General features: G+C 41.8%; 1 protein-coding gene across 1 annotated transcript in view; it reads right to left on the bottom strand.

Annotated features, from left to right (window-relative positions):
* The window catches only part of MPPED2 (metallophosphoesterase domain containing 2), a 645229-nt gene that overhangs the window by 471665 nt on the left and 159195 nt on the right, over window positions 1–14369 (bottom strand). The window contains exon 3 of the mRNA XM_078683736.1: window positions 11907–12088. Coding sequence (XP_078539862.1) covers window positions 11907–12088 — 182 coding nt within the window. The remainder of the gene's footprint in view (window positions 1–11906; window positions 12089–14369) is intronic.

Raw genomic sequence — 14369 nt, forward strand, 5'->3', positions numbered from 1 at the left:
CCCCATGGCCGAAATGTGTTCGTATGGGGAGGAGGGCTGCACGGCCACCCATGAGACTTCAAAAGGTCCGAGGATGCCGGGGCTGACATGTTTGTATGGGCAGAGAAGCAGCTTGGCCCACTCCCTGAGCCTTGAGAGGCCCAGGGGATCCCAACTGCAGAGCTGAGATGTAGGAAAATGGGGAGGAGGCCATGCCGCTCCATTCCCTGGGCCATTAAGGACCCCGGGGACCCCATCCCTGAGGGCTGGCCTTGATGAAATGTCCTGGGAGCCTAGCCTCGGTACATAGCGGTTTCCTTGACCACACCAGCGCAGTTAGGGAAACCTGTGTTTGCTTTTGCTTGGCAGGAGCATTTTCAAATCTCCCGCCAAGCGGGAACAATGACCAAGTCTGCTCCCAGCTGGCAGGAACTTCATAATTGCTCTCGCCTGCTGGGAGGGGACATTTGGTCTGTTTCCCTGCCAACGGTGAAGCGTACGGGGAAACAGAGCAAAAGATTGCCCCCACTGGCATTGCTCCCAGTGGGCGGGAGCAATGCAGGCTCCCGCTGTATGTGGGGACCCAGCTAAGGCCTTGGGGCTTGCCTCATTGCCCCCAACAGTATGGTAGGTGCCCTGGGTGGGCACTCACCTTTCACAGTGCAAGCCACAGGGAATGGGGTACCCGGGGCCAACATCAGCCCGGGGAGGAAGATGGTGTGCCTCTCTCCCTCTGAAAAATGTGCAGGCCCTGGGTGTGGGGTACCTGGGGCAAAAATAGGACCAGCAGTGGAGGGGAGCCACATGACCCTCTTCCCCTAACCATAATGCTGCACTTTGATGCCCTCTCCCCCTAAACATAGTGCCAGGCCTGATTACATTACATAATGGAGCAAAAATCCTTACAGTCCCAGGTACAGAGGTTCTTCTTTATATTATGTAGAATATTTGTTTGCTGAGAGATACAAGAACAGAGCCCCTTGAGTTCTGGTCTAGACCATAATAAAGACATGTATGTTGAGTGTCTAAAAAAATGTTAAGTGGTAGCAATGGCTGTGAAAAGTGGTTGTAGATGTTATATAAGTGCTTTGTATAATGGGGTGTTTCTGTGGTGATGGCCATGCCACCATGAGTGTATGGCAGTCCAGTCAAGGGTGCTGCATTCATCTAGGAGGAACTCAGCTGTCCAGGATGAAGAAGGTGTTAGTTATATTAGAGTGATGAAGAAGTAATCTAGATTGTTGTGGAAGATGGTGACTGTTTTTAGGCTCAGGGTCTCAGTTGGTTGCAGGTGAACATGAGCATCACTGAGATAACAGAGTAGTAACTGTTAATTTGACAAGGTCTTTGCATAAGGGGTGGTTCAGTCTGGCTGGTGTGCATGTGTGTATAATGCACATTCATTTTGTATTCTGTGGCTGTGCGGTTGCACAGCATTGGGGTAGGGGTATTGGAGCCGGCTGTAGAAGACTATGCTGCTTACCTCGATGGCTGGAGGAAAGCTTTGCACCCTTTGGCTTTCTGTGATGAAACAGTACCACCCACATATCAGTTTTGTTTTATGTGACACTTGCTAAAACCCTAAAGCTGAGATGACCTTGGGGTACATGTAAGGGGTGTGGGCAAAAGGTGAAAAGGGCATATGACATTCTTTCATCAACCGACAGTAGATAAGCAGCCTAGATGCTTAATTCTGCATTCTAAGAGAAGCGGTGATGTTTACATCTTCAAAAATATAAGGCTTAGCAGCTCGAATATCAGTTGCAATTAGCAAAATGCTGTACAACATCATACATAATAGTGAACAACATCATCCAAAGTATGTATATGTTTCAGCATTAAGACTGTATTGCATACAGGAGTGTAAATTCAATTCCTTTTTTACACAAAAAATAACATAGAACTATTTATGGATATATTGAGACCTTGCCATCTGCTACACCTAACAACAAAAAGTAGACATGTTTACTAATTATAAATATGATTGAAGTTAACTAATTTCTAGTTGTGAGTTTTTTTTCACTGTACATCTATCTGCCTTTTCCTATCCATTTAATTATGCCTGGCAACATGGCCACAGAGAGCCATGCTATATTGAGTAAGGTTTTACCAGCGATTCTCTATGGTGCCGAATTGTGGGGTGGCAGTAATTTGGATTCCCTAAAGCATGCGCACAACAAGTTTTTAAGACAGGCAGTAGGGCTTCCTCTGTCAACTCCAATAATTCCCCTCCTCTATGATTTAGGTTGTCATCCGGTGGTAGACCAGGCAAGACTCCGTCCCCTTACTTTTTGGCGCCGTTTATGGACTACGCCAGAACTCCATTTCTATGCAGAAGCTTGTCTGGAGGTTAAGAATAGCCCTGGTGCCTCTAACATTGGATGGTTCAGAGACCTTAAGTCTACCCTATTGGCCCTCGGTTATGGTGATCTGTGGTTCTCGCCCGACACAGCAACTTTCCCCTCTAAAAGGGATCTTAAATCTAGTTACTGGATCTGGGTGACCCACAACATGTACATGAAAACTAACACGTGCAGCCTCACTGGCCTGTTTATTGTACACAAGGATATACCCAAGTTAGAGGGGTTCTGGGACATCATTACTAAACCCCTGGACCGCAAATTATTTTTTCAATTTAGATGCGGCTCACTTCCCATTGGGGAGTTTACAAGAAAATGGGGATCAGTTAGCTCTGGCTTTTGTCATAACTGTCAAGGTATCAGGGAAAGCGTAGAGCACTTGTTATATGTGTGCCCCCTGTACTCGGCCCCCAGAGTTAAATGGCTAAAGCCTGTGTGCAGGCATTTAGGAACTAGATTGGCTGTCGAAGCCACTAGATTGTTAAAAGTTACCCTGGATCCCCTCAATGTTGTGGGGGTGGCTAAATTTCTCGGGTGGGCATGGGTGCTTAGAAGCAGGTCCATCAAAAATAATTGTATTGTGACCGCATAGTTTTCTGTAATATGCTGATGTTGGTTGTCCATGTGTGCTTATTCTCTTTTTTTTAATTGTATATATTGTTTAAGAAGCTGATTAGTTTGTTACTGATTTAATACTTGTATTAACTGTTTAATGTGTATATATATATATGGTATTTTTTATTATTGTCTTTTATGATTGACTAATCGAATAAAGACTTCTTGAACTGAACTGAGTAAGTGCTTCCGGAACTGTACATCTTTTGCTCTGCAGTTTTCTAGCAAACTAAAATATAACTTTCTCATTTCTTCTTTGAAAAGAATTGAAATATTATAGATTTTATTTTAGCTCATAAAGCTAAAATAAATTAGAAGTGAAAATTATTTTAGTTATTTTTTTCTGCTGAAGGTTTTACTGGAATATTACATCTTTTCCATGGGAGAAAAGGAAAGATAACTGGAAGACACCATTCTACAAATGTATTCTTGACTTAGCCCGTATAACAATGAAGTAATTTGTCTTGGTATCACCTTTTCATTTCCAATGTGCTCTTGGAAAAGTATTGGTGCTACATTCAGAGACGCCAAGAAGTGCCTTTGGTATTCCCTACAAACATTTCACCATTCCCTTTTTTAAAAAAAGAGCGCAGAACATTGATACGATAAAGTTCGATGTAGGTGTTTTTAGCTTCACAGCACAACATTCAGTACTGTGCTTCCGAAGAACTTGAGGCTCAAGTTGTTTTACATTTGTATATTTTTTTATAAAGAGCAACTTATGCCCAAAGTGTTCTTGGGGCTGTAGGAAACCAGAAAGTTGACATAGTGAAGGAACCATGTTTTGGGGGACCAGGCAAGATTTGGCTAGTTTACAAAAGGAGGCCACTTTAGCCGTTCGATGAACGGCAGTGAGTAGGAAATTCTAGAGCATTGATGCCTGGACTGAGAGAGCTCTACCATTCAGTGAAGACTAACTGGATGCAGGATTTAAAAGGCTGGTCATGTCAGCTGATCAGAAATTATAAACAGGTAGGTTAGGTTGGATTCTCTAGGAATTAAATTGGGTTGATATAGATCAATTGCTTTAAGTACCAGTCACAAAGACGTAAACGTTATTCTCTAAATGGGAATCCAGCCCACACACCAATGCAAGACTTACGACCACTGTTTAAGGGAGTTTAAGGGAATTATTATGATCCCAGTCTACAAATCATAAATTGACATTTTCAGTGAAATTAAATGCTTATAAAAGGATGTTAAGTAAGACTTGCAGAGTCCTGCAAGTGTCCTTATCATTTTGAGTGTACTGTAAAATGTGCATGAGTTGGACTTAAGTAGAATTTGTTTCTAAATAACTTTTTAGTACCTGCAGTATCTTTATGCTTTAATGAAATGTAACTTGCCAGCAATAAACTGCAGTGATTTTAAGATAATCATGGACTCAAATCATTTATGTTTTCTGAACAGTAAATGCCCTTTGGGGAATTCAATGCACATAAGGATTTTCTTGAAGAGCATCCGATCCATAATTTCTGCTGATCATCTGTCTCCACCCGTCCATAGTACTGATATTTGGTTTACTACCAGAGTTCAGAATGCGTGACCTTTTGAAAACACTATCTTTCAAGAGTTCTGATAAACCCTGTGGTTACCAACCGCTCCTTTCTCCTTTACCTGATACTTTGGTGGAAGACTGTAATCCTGTGGTGGAGCTTTGTACAGCTTTAAGCTAAACTCGAGTATTGCAGCGCTCACTAAGAGGCATACACATCATGGTCCGAGGGATAAAGTACAAGACCAACACATTGCAGGGCACATTCTTGTTTCTTAACTAAATCAGACCAAGTCACTCGAGATTACTGAAGGTGCACTGCTTACCCATACAATAGAGGCTTCTTATTAAGTTTTCAACCTTGGAATTAAAAAACAACTTATCATACAAAATCATTTTGCAAATATGTCCACCTCAAACGTATGCCTTTTTGCCTTTCCCTAGGTTTAATCCTCCAAGTTTGAAAGTCACTTCTCTGCCAGAAACTCATTCCCTCTGGGACTTTTTTTTAAGTTAAAGAAAGACCTAATAAGCATGTGTGGTGTACACCGCCTTATGGCACATTAACTTGAGAGGGACCACGTAATGGCATCTATCTGATAAGGGAAAAAAGTAACGAAAGTACCAATGTAGTGGAAATGCTGTTACTTTGTATGAAAATAGCATTCTTATCTCATTGGTGGAACACCATTCCACAAACCCGAGAACTATTACTTGTGATTAGTGCTGCTTCAGATGTCCCTTTCTTCAGACAATGAAGAGAAGCCTCTGATTTCAAAATATAAAAACAAAATGTGTTAATTATTCTCAGATTAACCATTGCTCGATTCTCTCACTAAAAACACAGTGCCTCTGTGAAAGTTTTGTAGGGTGGTGCTTTAAGACATTTCTTCTCTAAAATGCAATTAGCTAAATAATTATGAATACAAATATATCTCGTTGTGCACTGAAAACTATGTAGAGGGTGGAGATGTGGTCTGCCAGTGAAACTCTATTATGTTGAAAAATGACATTCCTCAACAGTCTTGTTAACTGAGATATTTTATTCCTTCATTGCTATTTTGAGTGGCACATATAGATATCTTACATTTGCATGGCTGTGCTCCACAGACTAAGTAACATAACACAAATACATAACACAAGTTATAATCAGACCGAATCATGTAATCGGACCCTGGGCAAATCACTGTGAGTCAGTCCTAGTATTGTCAAAAAACTGCACAAATCGCAACATTTCCAACATTAACATTAAACTGGACCTTCACATTACTAAAAAATATAGAGCCAACAAATGTGCTTCCCTGTGCCGACATTAATGCATACCACAAAAACCTTACTAACATGCTGGCAAGAGCTTCAGAACATCCATAATTCCTTCCTGGGCTCAAATCCCAGCTTAGGTTAAAAAGCCAATCTTCACAGACATAATTTCACGGCCATCAGACAAGACAACTCACTCGACATTTCACCCCGAGCAGATTGTATCACCACAGAGTCATGGCAAGATTAATTCACTCCAGGCCCTGTACGCCTAATTGATGCATGTGGGAGCGCATCGTTTTTAGGTCTGGCTTGACAATGCAGCTGCCAACAGACATAATGTCATCAAATTAAAACCAGCATTGTCATAGCCAATAGGTCTCGCCTTTGGGACCTTATACATATTTAGCCATGCATCACATTATCCTGGGTGCTACAACATCTACTATTCTTTTACATGGAAGCTTTGACACTAATATGCATATTATATCACTGTATTGTGAATTATTTAAAGTGTTATTTATGTACAACTGGTAGTTTTAACTCACATATTTGGAAGTGCTTTCATACGCAATAAAAAAAAAGCATTGGCGAAGCCAATAGGTTTTCTCCTATGCAAGAGATACTGCCTTTCCCAGTGTCTTTTAGCCATGTTGTACAACGAGTTGTCTGCTGGCTTGGCATTGCTAAAAGTTAGGTGTGTCGCATACAGGACAGTGGCATAGAGGACAGTGGTGCAGGGTAGCATGAAGTCAAGTGGCGTAGAGTGGAATGGAGTGGCATAGAGTTTCATGGCATACGGAGAATGGGCAAAGTGGAGTGGTATAAAGTGGCGTTGAGTGGAGTAGTGTAGAGTGGTGTATAGCATTGTGAGGAGTAAAATTCCAACTGCTTGCTCTCTAGTGAATGGTCACCTGTAAGCAATTGTGCTCTCTCAACACTCATTCTATCCTTAGCCTCTGTCACCACAGTGGTCCTTTACCACAATGAGCTTAAACTCCCACATTGATGTGAAGAGCCACAGGCTTACTCAGTATGGAACACCAGGGGCACCATTTGTTTGTGGACTGTTGCACTGTACTCGCCTTTCACGGCGTTTGATCCAGAAATACTGCTTGTACCTGCCTTCTATTGAACTATGAAGATGCCCCACGGGCTGAAACTAAAACTGTTTGTTCTTTCCGCAGAGCCCAAGTACCCTCAGCTGCTGCTCGGTGGTGCTGTCCTGTTCAGCTATTGCGGAGTCTGTCTCTGGGTCACCCCCTTGGCCGTCACCTACCCAGCTGGACATCGGACATTGTTTTTCACGGTTCTTCACGGTTTTATCTGTCTCTCTCCTCGACTGCCTTGTTACCCCAGGAGTACTTTCCCCCTTCAGATCTACCTAACTCGGTCTGCTTTCCTCTCCCCTGTCTACCTTTCCCCCACTTCCTTTCATTCCTCATATGACGTGTGTCTTGGATATGCTATGCGCTACTGTCTTATGTTTTTGTGTAAGCTCACGTTTTTCTCCTCAGCATATACTGATAATTGCAACTGTAACTGATGTAACTATGTAACAACATTCTGAAACAATGTCCTATCTCATGTAAAGCGCTCCGATACCTCCAGGAATAGCCAGCGCTATAAAAAAAATCAAAATAAATAAATGTCTGCTTGCATGTGGAAAGCATATGCTCAGTACAGCATTCTTGAGTTGGTAAAGGTGACATACCAAAGATGATGGCTATAGGTCTGATTATTAAAAGATTTTTATTATTATAAAAAGTTATGACAAAGGTAGTAGGCCTAACATACTGACTGATAAAAGCATATGTTAAAGTCAATTGCCATTCATGGGTGGATTGTTATTACTATGAATAAACGGGTACCCATAGGTTTTTTTGCTATATGGAATCTCACAGATTACCTTAATAGCAAGGGTTTTGGCTTTAGTTAGTTCCTCTGACACACTATGGATATAAAGGATTTGCAGTGTGAGAATCCTTGTTATACCCTGTTAGGAGGGATGGTATTTTACTTTGCCAACTGTAATTTTCTATATATTTGCAATTGTATGACTGTATGCCTGATGGTTGCATTGAGGAAAATCTTCTGCTCAGTACAGTAGTCCTGAGGTTGTTACGGTGAGATGTCAATGACAACATTTGCAGGTTTTGCAGACTTTTAAGGATAGACTGGTATTGCACTATGCTAAAGCCTGTAGGCCGTTTAGCAAAACGGAAGCTCAGTACTTGAGGCCTCATTTGGCTATGGTGAAAAGCCAAGGATAAAAGCTAGAGTCCTGATTGATTCACTAGGAAAACATATTTCTGATGCCAAATACTGATTTGTTTATTATGAAATGTTATGATAAAAGCAGTAGACCAGACATATTGTTTTAGAAAACCATATATCAAAGTCAATAAGCATTTATGGATGGATTGATATTTCTCTGTATTAAAGCCTACATACAGATAGGTATTTTGGTACATGAAATATCACATATTACTTTTGTAGGGAGGAAGTTTGGTACTGATTACCACCTCTGACAAACCCTAGGGGTAGACAATTTACAGAGTAATAATTATAACTAGAATATCCACCTATATGGACATATAAATATACATTTCAATATTGATACACAGAGGGCCTTTGGGTCAGATGTCTTCTGCCTTTGACCTGTCTAGTTACATTCTGCTTCCATCCATGGCATCTTACTGCAATTGGGAATGGTTAATTCAACATCAGTCACTGGCTCTTCTGCCCTGTGAATGGCACTATTGTCTGATCAAGTGTACATCCACCTGAAAATTAATGTGTTTCAGGGTCAGGGCTGGTTGGCTAGTGCTTTAGTTATCAATTTTCTCCTTGTATAGCCCTCCTTTCATTTCCTTGCTTCTCTTTTTATTTTTATTAGTTTTGTAAGAGGATACTACAGCTGTCCAGGCACTGCTAATGGATTGCTAGCTTGCTGCTCATTTCATCTCCAGTGTGTCGCATTCCACGTGGCCCTTTCCTCTAAACCAGGAGGTCATTACGGAATGTTTTTGCCCATAGTGCATCACTGTTTTACCAATCCAAGACAGCCAATGAGTTGGTTCTAAATGTGGTGGCCATGCTGGAACTATAGAACAAATATATACTATTTACAATACCTCAGCAAGGAGGACACCCGCTACTAAGTTTAATTTCTTTATTGCCAGCCTATGCCCAACATGTTTAGACTACAACATGTTTTTTGTCCTACTTGTATTTTTTTATATATCTTGCATATGCTGTTGAGTTTGTGTGTGTTGTATTGTGGTTGTGTCAAAAAGGTAAAAGCAGGAATAGGTCAGTGGATGGGTGGATGGATGAAAGGATGCATGGGTTCAAAGATGAGTAATAGAGTGCATGTATTAGGACTTACTGTGTGTCTAAACCCATCAATGACACAAAAGGCACTTGAATTCATAAGCCTGACCGATTAACATGGTCAATGCTTGTTCAGTGTTTTGATTCAAAATGCCTCATGTATGAAAGTGGAATTTCACAGGCAATATAAAAACTGCTTAATTTGTTACTTTCATTTTATTTAAAATCTCCCTTATCTGCTCATTTCTAAAGTGGAATTTTCCTGTGAATTTTATATGTTTATATATCAATAACTTTATGTTTCTGAGTAGCACCACATTGCCCATTAATTGTGTGTTGGTGAGTTTCACAATAAACAACAGAAGAGTCCCCTAGGCCCCGGTTCTGTCTGCTGGCAATTATCCCTGACCTGCTAAGCACAATATTACTATCCGGTTCAGTCACCTCGCCCTGGTGCTTGCTAAGTGCAGAATCACATTCCACTGGAAACATCCTACGGGTCCCCAAGTTGAAGGGGAGGGCGGATTTGCTGTGCTAGGCATCATGGGAACAAGCTGCATTGCTCCCGGAGGCGCGTCAGCAGGAGACCTATGGAGTTTGCTTCAGCATGGAACATGATACAGGCTGATCTACTGGGGGGCGAGACTGAGGGTGATGACGATGGCTCTGCCTAGGAGATCCATTAATGAGCTGCCTTAGTTATCTGAGGTCAGGCACCTCACTGTGGTTAAAAGATGACACTGCCTTGATATTGGCGGTTGCCCTCACTGCCTTCTTGACATGTGAAGGCCAACAGGGGAGAGTGCCCGGCACGGGGGACCGTGAGGGGGGGGGAGTGGCAGGGAAGATTGCCTCACCTTTATTGGCTACCTCGGGAGAGCAAGGGGGCATTAACATCGTAGGTGAGGGAGGGGGGATGGGATGCTTTTATTAGAAAGCACTCCGAGTTAACTCTACCCTGGATTTTTCTTTGAGATTGAATGATGAGTGTTCGTGTGGACCATCCATGATAAGAGCAATTAAGATGTACAGTTCTATGCCATGTTATTCTGAGTACTTGTTTTGATTTGCTCACTATTATGGTCTGCCCTGACAGGGACCTTTGCCTACAGTGGTCCACTTTACGATGCTGACCATGTATATGGGCGCAACTAAGGCCCCACTGTATGTGTATGACAAAAAATATATATTTTTAAAAACAAAAGGAGAGATCGCCTTCTCATTACAATATAACAATGAAGTTCAAACACAACTAGCAGATGCAGGGAGCGTAAAACGGGAAATAGAACAATACTTATTCGTGCATCATCAGAGCTCATGCTTTCTTCCAAAAGGAAGGTAGACGTCGCTGTTATGAATGCAGCAGAGGCACATGATGAGGTAAGGGGGCATGTTTGCATCATGCTACTACTAACCAGTGTGCCGAATTGCATGAAGCATACATAGTTTGTGCTATATAACATGTGAAGTGGTCAAAGTGGATGGGATTGGAGGAGCATTACCTACCCATAGTTTTTGATTTATGAAAAACCGTTCCCCAACTGTTTGTAGAAAGACAACCAATCTGAGACGGGTAATGTCAATAGTTTAAATGCTTCAACTGAAGTGTCATTCAGTGAGTCTCTAGTGCTGTGAAACCAAAGCCGGGGCACACCGCTAAACAAACCTTCCTGCCAGGGTGCCTGCTTGCTGAAAGAAATGGAAATGTGCATCAGTTAATCTGTAAATGTAAAGGGTAAACTGCAAATGCCAAGAATGCTTGGGAAATAGTGCTGTCTTTAATTGATCGAATCACTGGAAGCTTTGTGATGACCAAGACTTATTGTTTTTGAGTGGTAGTGCAAAGACTTAACAATTCATCTGTGAAGTGCTTACTTTTAATTACAATTCCATTTATATAGCACTTAGAGGTGTTGAAGTGAAAATTATGTAAAAACAAAAATTGCATTAAGTACAGTCTAGGTATCACTTAAATCTAATTTTTGGAAGCACCATTTTATCTTAAACCTTTTTGTTCATTTTGTAGCAGTCCATTTTATACCGTGTGTAACACAAGTCTACAATAATGACTTACATATTCACAATGCTTTCTGTCACAGACTGTGACTTCAAAGCACAAAAAATACCCAAGTCACTATTCTCCACTGTAACAACCAAGGTTTAATTCTATGGCTCGCTGGTTACATAGAGACCTCCGCCGTCCATTAACTATTGGAGGTTTCCTAATGTACTATGTGCATTAACCACTGAATTTTTTTTTAATGTATTTTTCTTTTAAGCTGCGCATTATTTTATATGTAGCTACCTGATGGTGAAAGACCAAAAACACTTACAATTTTTTTGTTTTTTGGGCACACCTTTGACCCCGCCCCCACGCTCACTGAACCCTCGCCAATTGCATGCATCACAGTTCCCATACCTTTTTTTAATACACTTCGACCGCTGACGTGGAAATAGACGCCCACAACATGTAACCAGATCAAAATAGAATAAAGAATAAAACACGACAGTGAAAAAAAACACACCGACAATAACATAACAATCTTTCTTTAGTACGAGTGAGTAGAGCCTAAGCAGTCATGCTCGTGCAGTTTACCTTGTTACGTGGCGACAGTGCAAGTTAGGAATTCCTCTCTCGAATAAACAGCCCCGTGACAGCAAGTTCACGCGCGGCGCCGTCACTCGAAGACTCCGTAAGTCCCCTTATATTAATAGACCGATATTTAAACAAGGGGAAGGGCAGTACACGAGCTGCAGCGAGCCACGGTTTCCGCGCGCTTAAATTCAATTAGGAGGCCTGGAATGACACTTGGATCGCATAAAAGGTTAATTGGGGTCAGCGCAGCGCAGCAATCACTTACCTAACCAGTCATTAAACTTCTTAACCTCGGAGGGCAGGCCCAGTTCGGTGAAGTCGCCGGTGTGCAGCAGGACGTCGCCGTACGGCATCTGCATGCCATCTGTCCGGGAGTGCGTGTCCGAGATGCAGACAAAGCGTGTGTGGCCCGCAGGCTTCGGCGTGTCATATGGGATGGGGTCGACCCTAGGGCAGACAAAACATATCCCGTGACAGTTAAACAGAGCCAGTTACAATCTAAAAAGGCACAGCACGGAAACCACCGCGGAATATATATATCTTCACTTAACAGTCAAATAGTCCAACAACGTCTCTCAGGCTGAAACTGCAGACAGAGTAAATAATGCGAAAATAGAATCATTTATAACAAACACTACGGGGAAAAGAAGTGTGCAGCTGGAGCGCAAACCTGGAGGCAGGCCAAAGTGCAGTAGCAGACACGTTGTTACAACCGCACAAATATAAGAAATAAACACAGGTGCACGCAGGTTTTTTGATCTATTCACAATCGGCATAACATTGTGTAGGATCTAAAATATTCAGTAGTTGTTTGCTTTACCATTCGGCCTCAAATTACTGAAGTACTGGCCACTAGTCATTTCAACGGCCATAATTTCAAAAAAGTAACACATAACATTTTAATCAACATTAAACAAATTACATTTTTAGGTCTCGTCTAGGCAGCACTTGCGCTGTCTCTTTGAGGAATGCTGTACTGAGGTGTGGACTTGAAGCTCCGCCCATCTTTTTAATTGGCTCCGGTCACTGTCCTTTACAAATGGTGGCTTTTCATTGGTCAATAGGCTCAGTACTCCCTCTTTAGTACCGCCTTTTCTCTTCTGGTAACCTCCCATTAGGACTCCCCCTGTTACATCTGTTGTTACACAGTACTTTGTAAATACAGCCTCGCATGAGCACTATTTTGTTAAATGTTTTTTTCCTGCCTGCTGTTGCAGGAAGGACACGCTCTCCCACAACACTTTTTTTTCCATATAACCGGCGCGGCGCGCTGGCTGCATCTTTCTTTTCTTATTTGTCGAGCCAAACATGGCCACATGTTTTTTTTTATTATTAACTCTTGTCATAATGGCAGCACCCGCGCTTTAGCTTTTAACATTTTACGCAAAAGTGAAGGTGCAGTGATTGCTTTAAAAGTTAAGCAATAGAAAAAAAGAATTTTTTTTCTTATTGCTTTACTTTTGAAGCTTAAGATCTGTTTAGCTAAAGCACGGATGCTGCGATCCATTTATCATGCGATAGCTCCTGCATTGCATGGTAGCAGGAAAGAAAAGGAACGGGGTGGAGACCTTTCACTCAAAGAGCCTGTTGACATTCTGGGGGGGTCTGTGCCCCCTGTTGGTGTAGGCCTGTCCAGAAGTATTTATTCACTATACGCACACACACGCTAAGGTCTCGTAAGTCTTTGCTAGCATCACAAAAAGTTGGAATAGTTATGGGGCTGCAGTTTATGTGCTGTTAAGGATTTAAAATCTCTGCAGTGGAATGACTTTACGCTTTTTGACTTTAGTTGATCTCCGAAAATGATCTGTCCAAATAGAGAAATGCAGTCTGGATTCCAAGTGGCGTCTTCTCTCCACTTGACCAAAAGAGTGCTTAGCAGTTGTGTGTTTTTGGGGTTGTTAATCTCCTACTGGTAACGTTCCACATCTTTCCTCCTTTGCTTCTACTAGCCTATTGTCTTCTTCTCACAACCCACTTACCCACTTAAGTCAGCTCATTGGGCACAGCACAGTGAATGCCTGCCTAGGCTTCTTCGCTTAACGTGTTTGAATCCCATTGGGGCCTTTCCCACCTTTATCCTTCCAAGCTCCAAGTTATCTGGTCTGTTGAACAGGGTAAAAAGTTGCTGCTATTATTGGGATTTTCGAAAGTGCCTGCACTTTATGGTAATTATATGATACCTACTAACCGTTAACTGTGTAGTGGTATAAATGCTTGTGCATACATGGCAGTGCAGAGTTAGTACTTTTTTTCGCATCATTTTAGTGATCGACATCTGCTCGTTGAGTATTGGTAGATCCCACAATCTGTGCAGGTTACCGTGTATTGCTGTAAAATGTTGTAATAAAGAAGGTGTTTTCCCTAAAGATGTCTTCCTTGTGTTTGCACTACTTGTAGTTCGGCTTCAGGTTGGTCTGTAATTACATTTTTTGCAGTATCACCTCCACCAAGGCTTTAAGAAGGATGAAAAAACTGGGGGGGAGGGGGTGTCTCTCAAAGGGGCATGGCCAATGTAATTAGGGCATGGCTTTAAACACGTCAACTAAAAATCTGTTCTTAGCATAGTGTCCTGCCCAACTGGTAATGTCCTGCTTCTGTCATTGCATCTAAATATATATTCCAAGTAACATTAAACCAATAACCAGGACTATTGGCTTTGCCAATGGTTGTTAGTTGCATAAGATAAATAAGCTACAACTACGGCTTCGTTGCATAGAATATTTAA

The sequence above is a fragment of the Lissotriton helveticus genome, chromosome 3_1 (assembly GCF_964261635.1).
Source record: "Lissotriton helveticus chromosome 3_1, aLisHel1.1, whole genome shotgun sequence".
Taxonomy (NCBI): Eukaryota; Metazoa; Chordata; class Amphibia; order Caudata; family Salamandridae; genus Lissotriton; species Lissotriton helveticus.